General features: G+C 42.6%; 1 protein-coding gene across 3 annotated transcripts in view; it reads right to left on the reverse strand.

Annotated features, from left to right (window-relative positions):
• Positions 1 to 1,360: 1,360 nt before the first annotated feature.
• Positions 1,361 to 13,605, reverse strand: part of LOC116332107 (pleckstrin homology domain-containing family A member 5-like) — a 206,549-nt gene continuing 194,304 nt past the window's right edge. For all 3 annotated transcript variants that reach the window (XM_039601253.1, XM_039601249.1, XM_031754966.2), the window contains 6 exons: positions 10,590 to 10,781; positions 10,346 to 10,495; positions 9,453 to 9,572; positions 7,594 to 7,739; positions 7,197 to 7,348; positions 1,361 to 4,792 (listed from right to left, as the gene is read on the reverse strand). In XM_039601253.1, coding sequence (XP_039457187.1) covers positions 4,758 to 4,792; positions 7,197 to 7,348; positions 7,594 to 7,739; positions 9,453 to 9,572; positions 10,346 to 10,495; positions 10,590 to 10,781 — 795 coding nt within the window. In that variant the 3' untranslated portion in view covers positions 1,361 to 4,757. The remainder of the gene's footprint in view (positions 4,793 to 7,196; positions 7,349 to 7,593; positions 7,740 to 9,452; positions 9,573 to 10,345; positions 10,496 to 10,589; positions 10,782 to 13,605) is intronic.

The following is a 13,605-nucleotide window of genomic DNA, read 5'->3' on the forward strand; positions in this document are numbered from 1 at the left end:
CACAGTTTGACTTGATTTATTTGAAAATGAATAAATGTCTGTATTTGCAGAGCGGGTGAGTCATCTTCGCAAGTACACATGATCTGTGGCATTGTGGTTCTAAGCTCCACGTGTTCCGACAAACAGAAAAAGGAGTCCAGACAGAAAGTGCTGAAGAGGCACATTGTTCCGCGTTCCTCACACCAGCGCTGCTCTCATTAGCCTTCGTGTCAGCATCAAGACTTTCCCGACTTAAATCTCAGGTCACTTCACTGACAGTAGAAGCAGAGAAGTGTGCTGACGTAATTGATCAATTGTTGGGTTGAAATGGAGGCCTGTCCCTTCTCTGCCTGTGTGTGGATGGAAACAGGCTTTCAGTAAATACTGTTTCTTTCGATGGTTGGTAAATACAACACACTAGGCTTGAGACCAGTTGGCTGAATAATCCATAATAAAACTTAGTATGTGTCTGCCAGTATGTTTCACTAATTACCGTTTTAGTTTCACGACTACATACATATGTGCCGGAAATCTCTTCGGTGTCAGTTTATAGGCCAAATAGTAACGACCGGTCACTTGGAGTAAATCACCATCAGAAAAATGCATCTTCTTTTTTTCACATTCATAGTAAGACTGTAAATGGTGACTAAGATCAAACAGGAACTCTGGGCCTGACGTCGGCCCTTTATCCAGATATTTGCAGCTTTACTGGAAGCTTACAAACATGTTGCCCATAGGTAACAGTAGGTTCCTAGATTAGTGGTTTTCTATTCGGAGGCCTAGATGAGCACCACTCATTGATCCTCACAGAAGAAAAACTTTTGAGCCCATCGCAGAGTTTTAGATCGCACAGTGGTGTGGAATAGAATTAGACCTCATCATTTCATCCACAGGGCATGTGGGTCCTTCATTGAGTTGTGTGGTAGATACCAGAAGCTTTAGAGGGTGCGCATGCTGAAATGATTGCTTATAATAGGTTTAGTGTCTCTGTGAGTCACCTTTCTCACTCACTATGTGTTAATAGACCTCTCTGCATTGAATCATATCTGTTATTAATCTCTGTCTCTCTTCCACAGCATGTCTTTATCCTGTCTTCCTTCTCTCACCCCAACCGGTCGCAGCAGATGGCCCCGCCCCTCCCTGAGCCTGGTTCTGCCGGAGGTTTCTTCCTGTTAAAAGGGAGTTTTTCCTTCCCACTGTCGCCAAAGTGCTTGCTCATAGGGGGTCATATGATTGTTGGGGTTTTCTGTAGGGTCTATCTTAGAATATAAAACACCTTGAGGGGACTGTTGTTGTGATTTGGCGCTGTATAAATAAAATTGAATTGTGATGAGAGAATCCGCCCTGAAAAGCATCAAGCAAAGCAAGTGAAACAAGCATGTTTTAAGAACATCAACATTTATTTCACATGATATAAAACAGATGAGATATGTTTTGCATATTGACTCTAATATTAATAATAATTTCTTATAGTTATAATATTCACTCTTCTTTTTTCACTGTGTACATACATTTTTCTATCTTGTCTTAATTTTTTTTTACAGTTTATTTATCTCTTAATTTTTTTAATGTCCTGGGGCTTCAAAGACCTATTTATTGCTTTGTACATGTGCCATTTTCTGAGTTTCCACCACCTAGGACAGAGTCGAACTAAGGATCCTTTTTATGCGTATTTACTAACTGATACAAACCAAAGTGAGGAAAAACAAAGAGAGACACAAAGTGAGAAAGCAGACTTCAAATTCAACTCATTCGCATATTATGTGTGGCTTTGCAAGCACGTCAGGGTATTCAAACCATCTGCTCAACATAAATAATCCTAAATTCATACTTTAATCTGTAAAAAAAAGAAAAAAAACAGCAGCATGATGTGGCACCTTGTTGAAATAAAAAATAAAAAAAACAGCTTTATATGCATATATGGATATACTTATATTAAAATGAAGGCAAATCTGTTATTTTGCAGGTGTAAAAGATGTGAAATGGGATCCCTTCAGTTTGAAATCAACCAAAGGATCCAGATCCAAGCAGGTTAAAGATTAGCGGCCACTTGGGGTTAAAGTAAAGTACTGCGTCTGTGTCGTTTGGTGCCGTGCCATCTGTGATGAGGCTTCTCAGATGCTCATATATACAGCTGTACACTCATCTCTAGCAACTCAGGACAGCTAATATCCCATCCACCAGAACTATAGATAACTGTTATTTTAATAGTTATGTTAGGATGACTTTAGCACTTAGTAAGGTATCAAAAGCTCTGTACATGTGTATGTATTTGGCAACACAGTTTTATGAGGCTACATTATATCCAAAACAAGTCACACATAAAACTGAGACTGTACAATGGTTTAGCTCGGATTCTTGCCTGCCCAGAAATATTCCTACATGGTGTTTTGGAGAAAAACAACACGCTCCCTTAGTGGCAGCACATGGCTGTAGCATAACAAATGGGAGGAAAAGATTAGGTTTTCAGATTTTTTTCTTTTCACCTTTACCAGATAAGTGGTATAATCTTTAAAAAATGGTTAAAGTGAATAATCTGAGTTTATGTTTCAGAAGGTTGAGGCATAGGCGAAGATTTGAACATCACCGGGTTGGTAAATGGGGTCAAATGTTCCACTGCCTCTCGCTCCGAAACACGAATGAACACGAAAAGGCACAATACAGTGAGCAACTGCAAAATATCACGTCACCTGAACTCAGCCAAATAAACTATTTATATATATGGATGGGCTTGATGTCAAAACTCATGACTAAATTAAAGGCTTAACCCTTCAACTGAATGTCCAGTCCAATCTGCCTGTCAGCTTAGTTTCCCCTCACTCAGGAGTACACCCTTCAGATACTTGAAAACCTTCACTTGGGTCATCAGGTTAGTGCCAACCTCAGACTAAACAGAACAGTCCACTGGTTTCTCCATCACCCCCTTACACCACATCTGTCTGAGTCTAGATTAGAGGGATTTATGCAGCTATTTCCAAAGACATTTACAAACACTTTACGTTAGGACTGGCCATTTGTCCTGAGGTTAGGAAGGAGCCACATATCATAATTTCCATTTACAAGATGAACGGTTTTGTTACTCTGCTATATGTGGGCCTTTGGATCATGGAAATGCTTTGGATTGCTTATGTGCCACAGATTACAAAGCCATTATCAGTAAACCATCCAAATTTTATGAAGCTAACTAAATTACATGGTCCATAAAACAGCATAGACACCATCCTGCAGTGACTGGACACTATCCGTCTCCTGTGAGGTCTAAATCCTTTCCAGTCAGCATCAGGCTCCACTCTGTGTTTCAGGGCTACTCAGAAGTATCTACACCAGAGCAGTGGCTACATCCTGCCTGGAAAAGGCCCTTAAAGAGGAAACCTTTCCCTTTCATCTTGTTTGCTATTGAGGTATTAGCTATGATAACCGCAGGATACTAAAGTTTGGTCACCTGGTTGCTGGTTAACTCCTCCCTGTTTACAACACATTCCCAAAAAAGCAGGGACACTGTGTAAAATGTAATTTGACTTGTTTGATTATTTAACCTCCTAGGACCTGGCGTCCACATATGTGGACATCACATTTTGGGTCATTTAGACCAAAATATTCAATTTTGCTTTACAAGGGCCTGATATCCACTTGCGAGGACATTATACTGCTACTGTTCTATTGAAATTATAAACGAATATCCTCATATGTGGATCTAATTTTTCTTAGAAACAAAAATCAGGTAAAAAAAAAAAAAAATCTGGCAATTCTTTATTTTTACATTCATCGGATCCCAATGTGACCAAATATCAAAGAGAAATTAAAAATGCATGCCGTGGAAGAGTTTGGGTCTTAGGAGGTTAAAGCCTTATTCAATATACTGAATTTGATGCGGGAAACATTATTAACAACTGAGACCAGGTTTGCTCCTGTATTTTAACACTCCTTAAACTTTCTGAAAAGTGTAGAGAGTGAAGGTTTTTTTCTTCACTCTGTGTTTATACACCTCTCTGCATTTAATCCTTAGTAATAATTATTATCTCTGGCTCTCTTTATCCCGTCTTCCTCCCATCACCAACCAGTCGAGGCAAATGGCTGTAACTCCCTGATACTGGTTCTGCTGGAAGTTTGTTCCTGTTAAAGGGGAGTTTTTCCTTTCCGCTGTCGCCAAGTGCTTGCTCAAAGGGGCTCACTTGATTTTTGTGGTTGTCTCTCTTTTATTATTATACGGTCCTTACTTTCCTATATACAGTACATGAGGTGACTGTTGTGATTTGGTGGAATGTAAATAAAACTGAATTCAATCAAAGTTAATCTTTAAACATTTAATAACTTGTACTTTAACTTTGGAGTTGGAATTGCATTTTGCTTTTAATCATATTATCACAGCTGTTCGAACGCTGAACAAAGCTTTATTGTAACACTACAGTGATCAATTTCTGGGCTTATTCAGGCATTTTGTAGTTAAACCACATCATTTTTAAACTAAACCATTTTACAGTCCTAGAATATGCTGACATCTCCACAGAATGTGTTTTGCTTAAGGACAGAGTATGTGCTGGCAGATCAAATGAGCGCTAAAGATACAGAATATCTGCCTCTTTGAATATGATGGCTGGTCGTCTAGGTGTCGGTCAGTCTGAATCATCATCCTCTCAGTCTCCATCTCTGTATTGGCACGTAACACTAGTGCCAACAGATTTTGTTGTAAATGCAGGAAGCCATGGAGCATGCTCTGTGCAGGCTGGCTACATTCGAGCTCAATGGGACGCCAGTGAGGATGTCCAGGCCGCCATTGCTCACGTGTCACTGCTCACCGAAGTGAACGTCTGTGCTGCAAGGAGAAGAAGAAGAGAATGACATTTAGATTAGTTCTGTTCTTTTTTACCTACTAGTACTTTAACCATCCATGTAGGTTTATTAACACTAAAACTACTGGGTACTAGAAGATAATCCTTCTAGAGAATTTGAACAAGTATTTGCCGAGTCATGAGATAGAAAGTGATTTAGTTGCAACTGGTATATTATTATTATTATTGTTATTATTATACTTGCACAGTGGAGAGCACTGCTGATTATAAAAAACATCTTGTTTTTTATAAATAATAAGAATAATCGTTGGCTTAAAAATATCTTACATGACATGTAAGGCCAACAATGAAACAAACAACATTAAAGAACTAAAGAGAAAACATTTGTCAAACTTTTGTTTTTTAGTTTGCAGTGAATGAAGATGAACTTGCTTTGAAACTTGTTTTGTTGTTTGTTACGTGTCGGGGGTCCAGCACATAACACAACAACACCACTAATTATATGGTGGAACATAATTAATAAACACTGGTAGTGGGTGGTGAATTTTGTTAGCTTTGCACATGTTATACTAGATACTATCCTATACAGTGTATTTAATTTGGAGATTAGAGTATAAGCATCAAAAACACGCCTCTGTACACCAGCAGTGGATTGTAAATCCAAAAATAAACATGAGGCTAAAGATGTTCAGCTGATATCTAAAACCTGCAGGACACCGACCCTCAAGGTCTGGAGTTCGACACTCCTGCTCGAAGCGATCAGCGTGAGTAACGGGCAGAACAATTACATTCTCTTCCACTAGAGGGCAGTACAACTACCTGCTCAAATAAATGGGTTGCCAACTGCCAGTAAAACAGAAGAAGAAATGACATAATCGTCATGCTGTGAGACGACGCAGCGCGTAATGGCAACAGATAAATATTTGAAAAGAAAAAGCAGTCACTGGGCACAAACTGAGCCAAGACAGCTATACCTGGTGCGCAGGGAAAAATTATTAATATGCTTTTTGTGACATTTTTGTTTAATGTGATTTTTCTAACGTGAAATATTTGCCGTGGCTCCAAAAGTTTGGGAAACACTGCCGTAGAGGACAAACCAAGCTTCAAGTCCAAGGAATGTCTGTAGGCCTCTGAGACAGACTTGTATGGTGGCACAGATGTGGGGAAGGGGAAAGAAGAATTTTGGCATTTTCAAACATTTCAAACACCAAGGCAGAAAACACGTGTCTTGTTTGGCTTCCTATGTATTTCTATTATCTCTCCATTAGAGTGTATTCTATGGCTTTCTGAACCACGAGATACCCAGTGGTCAATATTCATCTCCCCAAAACAGTCACAAGGTCCATGATGACAAAAGCCATCAGAACAAACGTCTCACAGTTGCAGCAAAAGACACAGAGTGAGCTTTTATTCCACCTCTACAGTCAATACAACAAAAAAACTGAAAGCAGCCATCTGAGTTATTCCAGCTTCAGGTTAGACGCAGCATAAAGGTGCATGTAAAATGAAAACACTCATTTCTATATACACAGAGAGGAAAGTTAGATCGAACCATAACTGGTCACTTAAGACTCATGAGGATACTTTCTAAAGGCAGGTGGCAACGGCCAAGAGAAAGCACAAGAGGGGTCAACTTTCCTTATTCTTCTACAATTTGATTGGTGTAAAGTAAACATCATGCACAGCCTGAAGCCTCTGGCAGCAGCTGTTAGCATGAAGAAGAACAAGGATAAGTTCCTCATGCAGCAGAGGTTTTAACCCCGACACTTCAGTCTTCTTATCTTATACTATTAGCTTAATGTAGATCTGCCCAAAGTTCAATGACACATTTGATCAAATGTATTATCTATTCACATGTTGCAATAATATAAAGTGTTTTTGAGGTGATTTCTCCACTTAGTAATCAATAAACTTTAATTCTGGTTATGCAATGCCAAAATATCCACCGACAGTTGGATAACTGTTGTTTGTTTTTTTGCTCGTATATTTCTAAATGTACCTGTGCAACACCCACACCTGCAGCCACCCTACGATGATGTCAGTAAGCTCATGCACAAAACATTTCTGATTTATTTTGGTTTTCAACATAGAACTTTTTCACATTGTACACACAGAAACATGGATAATGACACATGATTGGTTAGGATACAGAGCATACCTAAAGTTACTGCTGAAATACATTAGTCCTGTTTGTGGTGTTTAAAGATACTTTGGTATCAGGTTTATTTCAAATGTCAAGTGGAAAAATGAAACTAACCTGAGAATCAGTTTTTACTAACTTTGGTTTAAAAAAGATGAACTAGACATACATGAGACATATGTAAAGATATAAGATTAACCAGTGTAAGCCTATTGTAAATGTTTTCACGTGTGATGAGCCTTTGATTTGGGTACAAAGAGGTTTTATTTGAAAGACTTTTGACTTACATGCCAAAATACTGTTGTGTTTTTTGTTGTCTGCTGTCAGCTGGTTGTATGAATCCAAGCTCTTCCCGAGGTTCTTATCTCCCCTCGACGGTTGTGTCATCTCTTCGACCTCGGGCTCAGGGCTTGGAGTCTCAGGCTCAACAATCTGGAAGCTACAGTTGGCAGAAGCAGAACAGGTCATAATGACTGATTAGTTTCAATGATGGACACCAGACTGTAGCTCAGTAGTTTTACAACATCTTGTTTTGCTTTTCTCTGTAATGACAGCAGGGAACAAATACTTTCGAGTTGGTGCTCCAGTGAGCTGTCTCCAGTGTAGCTCTCAGCTCTTGTGTCAGTGCAAAGATAGGTACACAGTTTAGATACCAAGCACACACACAGACACACACACAGACACCTGTTTTCAGTGGTGGCATTTGTAGGTGAGCTGGTCAGATCTTGCTCTTGGCTTTCATCATCCTCAAAGGGCTCAAGGTTCACAATCTCCACCCGCTGAGGCTTCGTGCCCAAGTCCAGGATCACCACCTTTTGACTCTCACACAGCTAAAACACAGATTCACTTTGATGAGAGAATGCAGAGATCTCAATGTTGGAAATAAATGCAGTGTCAGTTTAAGAAATGATTCAAAGCAAACTGACTGTGGCTGTTTTTACACAACAGCTACGACTGCATGATATGAAGCGTACTGTTGGAGTTGGTACAGACAGCTTTAGCCTGTTAAAGGGCGACTTTTATGTCATTAAAACTTGCTTTTGAGCCATTCTGAGTCAGCATTATTAACATCATTACCTTAAAACTGTAAAGTGTGAATTAATCAATTGTCTTTCTCTGCATGCTGTGTACACGGGCAAGCCAAATGCAGTAAGCCCTCCTGGAGATAAAGCCCTAAAACCAACATGGCTTCCTGCACATTCCCACGGTCACCAATAACATTTCTAAGTTTCCACCTCAACACGAGGCGGCTCTGAAAACCACATCCTGAACACAACAGATTACAGGATGACCCCAACCTCAGCAACAGGACCGCTCTCAGCACTGACCAAATGTGTTTGAACTGTGTCTTAATTCCACATATTTCACATACAAGGGTCAGTACTCCACGCAGAAACATGGGTGTGCCATGGGTTCCCCAGTTTCACCCGTTGTGGCCAATTTGTACATGGAAGAAGTGGAAAAGAGGCCTTTGCTATCCTACCCTGGAACACCACCAAGTCATTGGTTCAGGTATGTACATGACACTGTTGGCAATCAACCTCATAATTGTATTACAGATGCTTCATTTGAAAATATGCAAACAGTCTCCACTGACTGAGCAGCACCTCTGTAGCTCCTGCAGGGTCTGGAAACAGATGAAACCAGCTTTCCTCCGAACTGCTGAACAGAATCAACACCTTGCTTTCCAGACGAGGTCCCCTGCCCTGCATTACACAGCAGCTCAAAGCGTTGGGTTGTTCTCTAAAGACGGCCTTTTACGTCTAAGAAACTGGCTCATCTCTTCCTGAGTCCCTTTGAGAGAATCACCAGTTCTGTTGCTGTGTGATTACAGCCACCTGCTTTTATGGACATCCATCCCACTTTCCAGGTTTCCCAGTTAAAGCCATTTCCTTGTAGTTCTGGATCTTGAGTATATACTTACATAGTTCACATTCTGTATAACTGTATATCTCAGATTTCTGTATAGTTTTTATTTCATATTTATATCCTGTTCATAGCCTGTACATAGCTTGTACTCACTACAGCCTGTACATACTTATAGTTATAGAATATTCATAACATACTTCACACTGTGTACATTATAACATACCATAATAGACCCATTTCTGTAATATACTTACACATCTCTATTATTGCTAATTTATATTGTAATATATCTATATCACGACTGAAGCACTTTCTGGATGGATGCAACTGCATTTCGTTGCCCTGTACCTGTGCATGTGCAATGACAATAAAGTTGAATTCTATTCTATTCTATCTAACCTCCTTCCCATCACCACTAAATAAGTTTGATCATACTAATAAACAGTATCGACTATGTGAAGGCTTCTGTCATTCCCACTAACAGCCAAACATTAGGCTGTTTTTACTCATGAACTTATCATGTTTCTATGGCCATTATGTGTTTGCATACTCACACGGACGTCTACCAAGTGATGTTTCAGTGCATCAGTGCATGTGTGAAAGTGACACGCATTGAGAACCAGCTTTACACTGTTATTTGCTACACATTGCTGTCCTGGGAAATAAAACAGTACCTCATGTTCTAATCTGCCCATCGTAACCTGTGGCTCTTCCACACTCTTCAGGCCCGTGTTCCCGTCTTGCTTTACTTCCTCACATTTGCCATTTTTCACCTCCTCTGCTGTGTCCATCTCCTGCAGATGGAAATAAAAATGATTCTGGTGCTGTGTGCACAGAGTGCAGCAGGTGTTGTGTATAAAAACACTCCGTATCTTTCACAATGGAAACAAGACCACAAAGAACAAGACTTAGAAAGACGTAGAAAACTGAATATGCAGTCTACATTTGCATCTCATGAAGGTCATATGCCGGTATTTTTGCGTGACGCTTGTAAGTCTTGGATGAAAATGTTATCTACAGTAGTCTCACTCTAACCCAGTAGTGGTGCAGAGCTTACTGACTTTGGCTGTGACTTCTCCGTGTTGTCACAGGAGATCGTCTGCCTCACTCACTCTAGTCCTCACATCCTTTTCTGTCATATCAGCCCTCTGCATGCCCTTGTTTACTACATCCATGAATTTTCTCTGTGGTCCTCCTCTTTTCATTATTCCTGGCAGCTCCACCTTAAATATCCTTGCCTCTCTAACCTTGTCTCCAAACTACACAGCCTGAGTCGATGTATTCATTTCTGTCCAACGTGGTCACTCCCAACACTCCGACCTCTTGCTCCACCTTCACTCTTTTTTACTCGTCTTGTCATCTTCCCTTACACTCTTGCTGTTTTCCTTCTGTCACAAATTTCCCCTGATACTCTGGTCCACTTACTCCACCCTCCCAGCCTTGATCTTGTGCATTGCTTTGGATGGTTGTCCACAGGTATCTGAACTCATCTACTGTCTTTCCCTCGACCCTTTGTACCTGTAATTTTGAGTACATTGCAAAAAAAAAAATGTGAATAAATTCGAACCTTTGCAACAGTCAGCGTTCTTTCTGTGCAGTTTCCTGCAGCGTCAACAGAAGCTCTGCTCTGCTCCTTGTGCTCCACCTTCAGCTGCTGCAGTGCAGCCTCCAGCTCCAAAGGGTCTGCACCGGCTCCAATCCCTGCTGGGATATGACTCTGCACAAGGGGGAACATGAACCCCTGAGTTATCTGACAGATTTCAAACCGCAGATGTCACATCTGAACTGAAGCGTGTGTGTGAGAAACACACCTGCAGAATAAGAAATGGATTGTCTTTGCTGAAGGACGGTGACCGTGTTGGGGTTTCTTTCTTTTTCTCACGGAGCGTCAAGGCCTCCTGATTTCTTCTTAGTCGCTCCAGCTGCTCCTCTACACTCATCTTTGTTCTGCCCACCTCTCTCTCCCCAAATCCTATTTGAGCCACTGCACTTTTGGGACGATCCTGCACGGGAAAAGACTTTTCACCTCAAACTGTGACTGTGGCTTTCAGAGAGGGTATGCAACATTTTAACAAAAGATTAAAAATTCACTTGCAAGCACAGTCTGAAATTTAAATATTGCCACAAAGAAGTTCACATTTCCCCAGAAGACTTCAGCTCCAGTTAATTTGTTCTGTTGGCCTTTAACAACCAGAGCCCTGGAGTAAGTCAGAGTGCAGGGTCATCATGTTGTTATATTAATCATGTGTGAATACAAAGTGACTAAGCTGCCTTTTACAGTAACTAGCTCGTAAAAATGCACTGAGTTATACTAGTTTGACACCACATTGTGTGCCTCAGTACCACATGGAAGCTCCTGTCAGGCATCATAGTGGCTAAGATGAACAGGCATGTGGCTCAATGCATACTCCTCATGACAAAGGGATTGAGCAGGAATACCAGAGGAGCAAAACACCAGCTACTGATAGACCGAGGAGTCAAACGAGACTGCAAGACCAGACTGACCAACCTGTGCACTGCCTGGATTGATTACAGGAACGCCTATGACTCAATGCCCCTCACCTGGATCCTAGAATGCCTAGACCTATACAAGATCAACAGGACCCTAAGAGCCTCCATCAGGAACTCAGTGGGGATGTGGCGTACAACACTAGAGGCCAACTTCAAGGCCATAGCACAAGTCACCATCAAGTGTGGGATCTACCAAGGAGATGCTCTGTCCCCACTGCTGTTCTGCATAGGCCTGAACCCCATCAGTGAGATCACTGACAAGACTGGCTACGGATACCAATTACAGAACGGAGCAGTTGTCAGCCACCTCCTGTACATGGACAACATCAAGCTGTATGCCAAGAGTGAACGAGACATCGATCCACATCACCAGGATATACAGCAATGATATCGGAATGTCATTCAGACTGGAGAAGTGTAGTCGGATGGTAACAAAGAGAGGGAAGGTAGTCAGAACTGAGGGGATCGAACTACCAGAAGGCAACACTGCAGACCAGTCCAGCACCCTGAGACTGTATGCTAAGTGGAATAGACAACGAACATCCACGAATACATCAGGAAGATGGCCCCAACCGACCGCGTGCTCAGTGAATACCTCAGGCAGCAGGAACCCATGAAAGAGGAGGAAGAGGAGGAACCATCATGGAAGGAAAGGCCCCTGCTCGGTATGTACCACTGGCAGATAGCGGAGGTGGCTAATATCCAGAAATCCTACCAGTGGCTGGACAAAGCTGGACTGAAAGACAGCACAGAGGCACTAATCATGGCAGCACAGGAACAAGCTCTGAGCACAAGACCCATAGAGGCTGGGGTCTATCACACCAGGTAAGACCCCAGGTGCAGGCTGTGTAAAGATGCCCCTGAGACAATCCAGGGGGTTGGGAAGCACACCTGTAACCGGAAGGTCGCCGGTTCGATCCCCGGCCTTTCTGTCCTGGTCGTTGTGTCCTTGGGCAAGACACTTTACCCTATTGCCTACTGGTGTTGGCCAGAGGGGCCGATGGCGCGATATGGCAGCCTCGCCTCGGTCAGTCTGCCCCAGGGCAGCTGTGGCTACAACCGTAGCTGCCTCCACCAGTGTGTGGATGTGAGTGTGTTGATAGCCCGGATCTTGTTCTTACTGTTCAGCTGACTCCTCAGGACTTGCCTGACCCTCTGCAGGTACTTGGTGGTTGCAGCTTTCCTAGCGGCCTCTTCGTGGTTCCCATTCGCCTGCGGGATCCCCAGGTACCTCTATGTCTGCAATGTTGCCTTCTGGTAGTTCAATCCCCTCAGTTCTGACTACCTTCCCTCTCTTTGTTACCATCCGACTACACTTCTCCAGTCTGAACGATATTCCGATGTCATTGCTGTATATCCTGGTAGTGTGGATCAGTGAATCGATGTCTCGTTCACTCTTAGCATACAGCTTGATGTCATCCATGTACAGGAGGTGGCTGACAACTGCTCCGTTCCATAGTCGGTATCCGTAGCCAGTCTTGTCAGTGATTGTACTGAGGGGGTTCAGGCCTATGCAGAACAGCAGTGGGGACAGGGCATCTCCTTGGTAGATCTCGCACTTGATGGTGACTTGTGCTATGGGCTTGGAGTTGGCCTCTAGTGTTGCAGGCTCTTAGGGTCCTGTTGATCTTGTACAATTCTAGACATTCTAGGATCCAGCTGTGGGGCATTGAGTCATAGGCCTTCTTGTAATCAATCCAGGCAGTGCACAGGTTGGTCAGTCTGGTCTTGCAGTCTCGGCTGACTGCTCGGTCTACCAGTAGCTGGTGTTTTGTGCCTCTGGTATTCTTGCCCATCCCTTTCTGTGCCCTGCTCATGTATTGACCCATGTGCCTGTTCATCTTAGCTGCTATGATGCCTGACAGGAGCTTCCACGTGGTGCTGAGACAGGTTATTGGTCGGTAGTTGGAGGGGACTGCTCCCTTCTGGGGGTCCTTGAGGATCAGGACTGTCCGGCCTTCAGTTAGCCATTCTGGGTGTCTCTCGTCAACTAGCAGCTGGTTCATTTGTGCTTCCAGGCACTCGTGGAGTGCAGTCAGCTTCTTCAGCCAGTAGGCGTGAACCATATCAGGGCCTGGTGCTGTCCATCTCTTCATACTGGAGACCCTTTCTTGGATATCTGCCACTGTGATGGTTACTGGACCCTGTTCAGGATGATGGTTACTGAACCCTGTTCAGGGAGGTCGCTGTGGTCTGCCCTCAGATCCACAAGCCACTGAGCATTGGACTGACACGCAACCCATTAACGGCATTGCCACAGGCGGCATTGCCATTATGGGTTTCGTCCTTCTCCCATATGCTCTTCCAGTATTGTTC

Source organism: Oreochromis aureus, linkage group 17, assembly GCF_013358895.1.
Source record: "Oreochromis aureus strain Israel breed Guangdong linkage group 17, ZZ_aureus, whole genome shotgun sequence".
Classification (NCBI taxonomy): domain Eukaryota; kingdom Metazoa; phylum Chordata; class Actinopteri; order Cichliformes; family Cichlidae; genus Oreochromis; species Oreochromis aureus.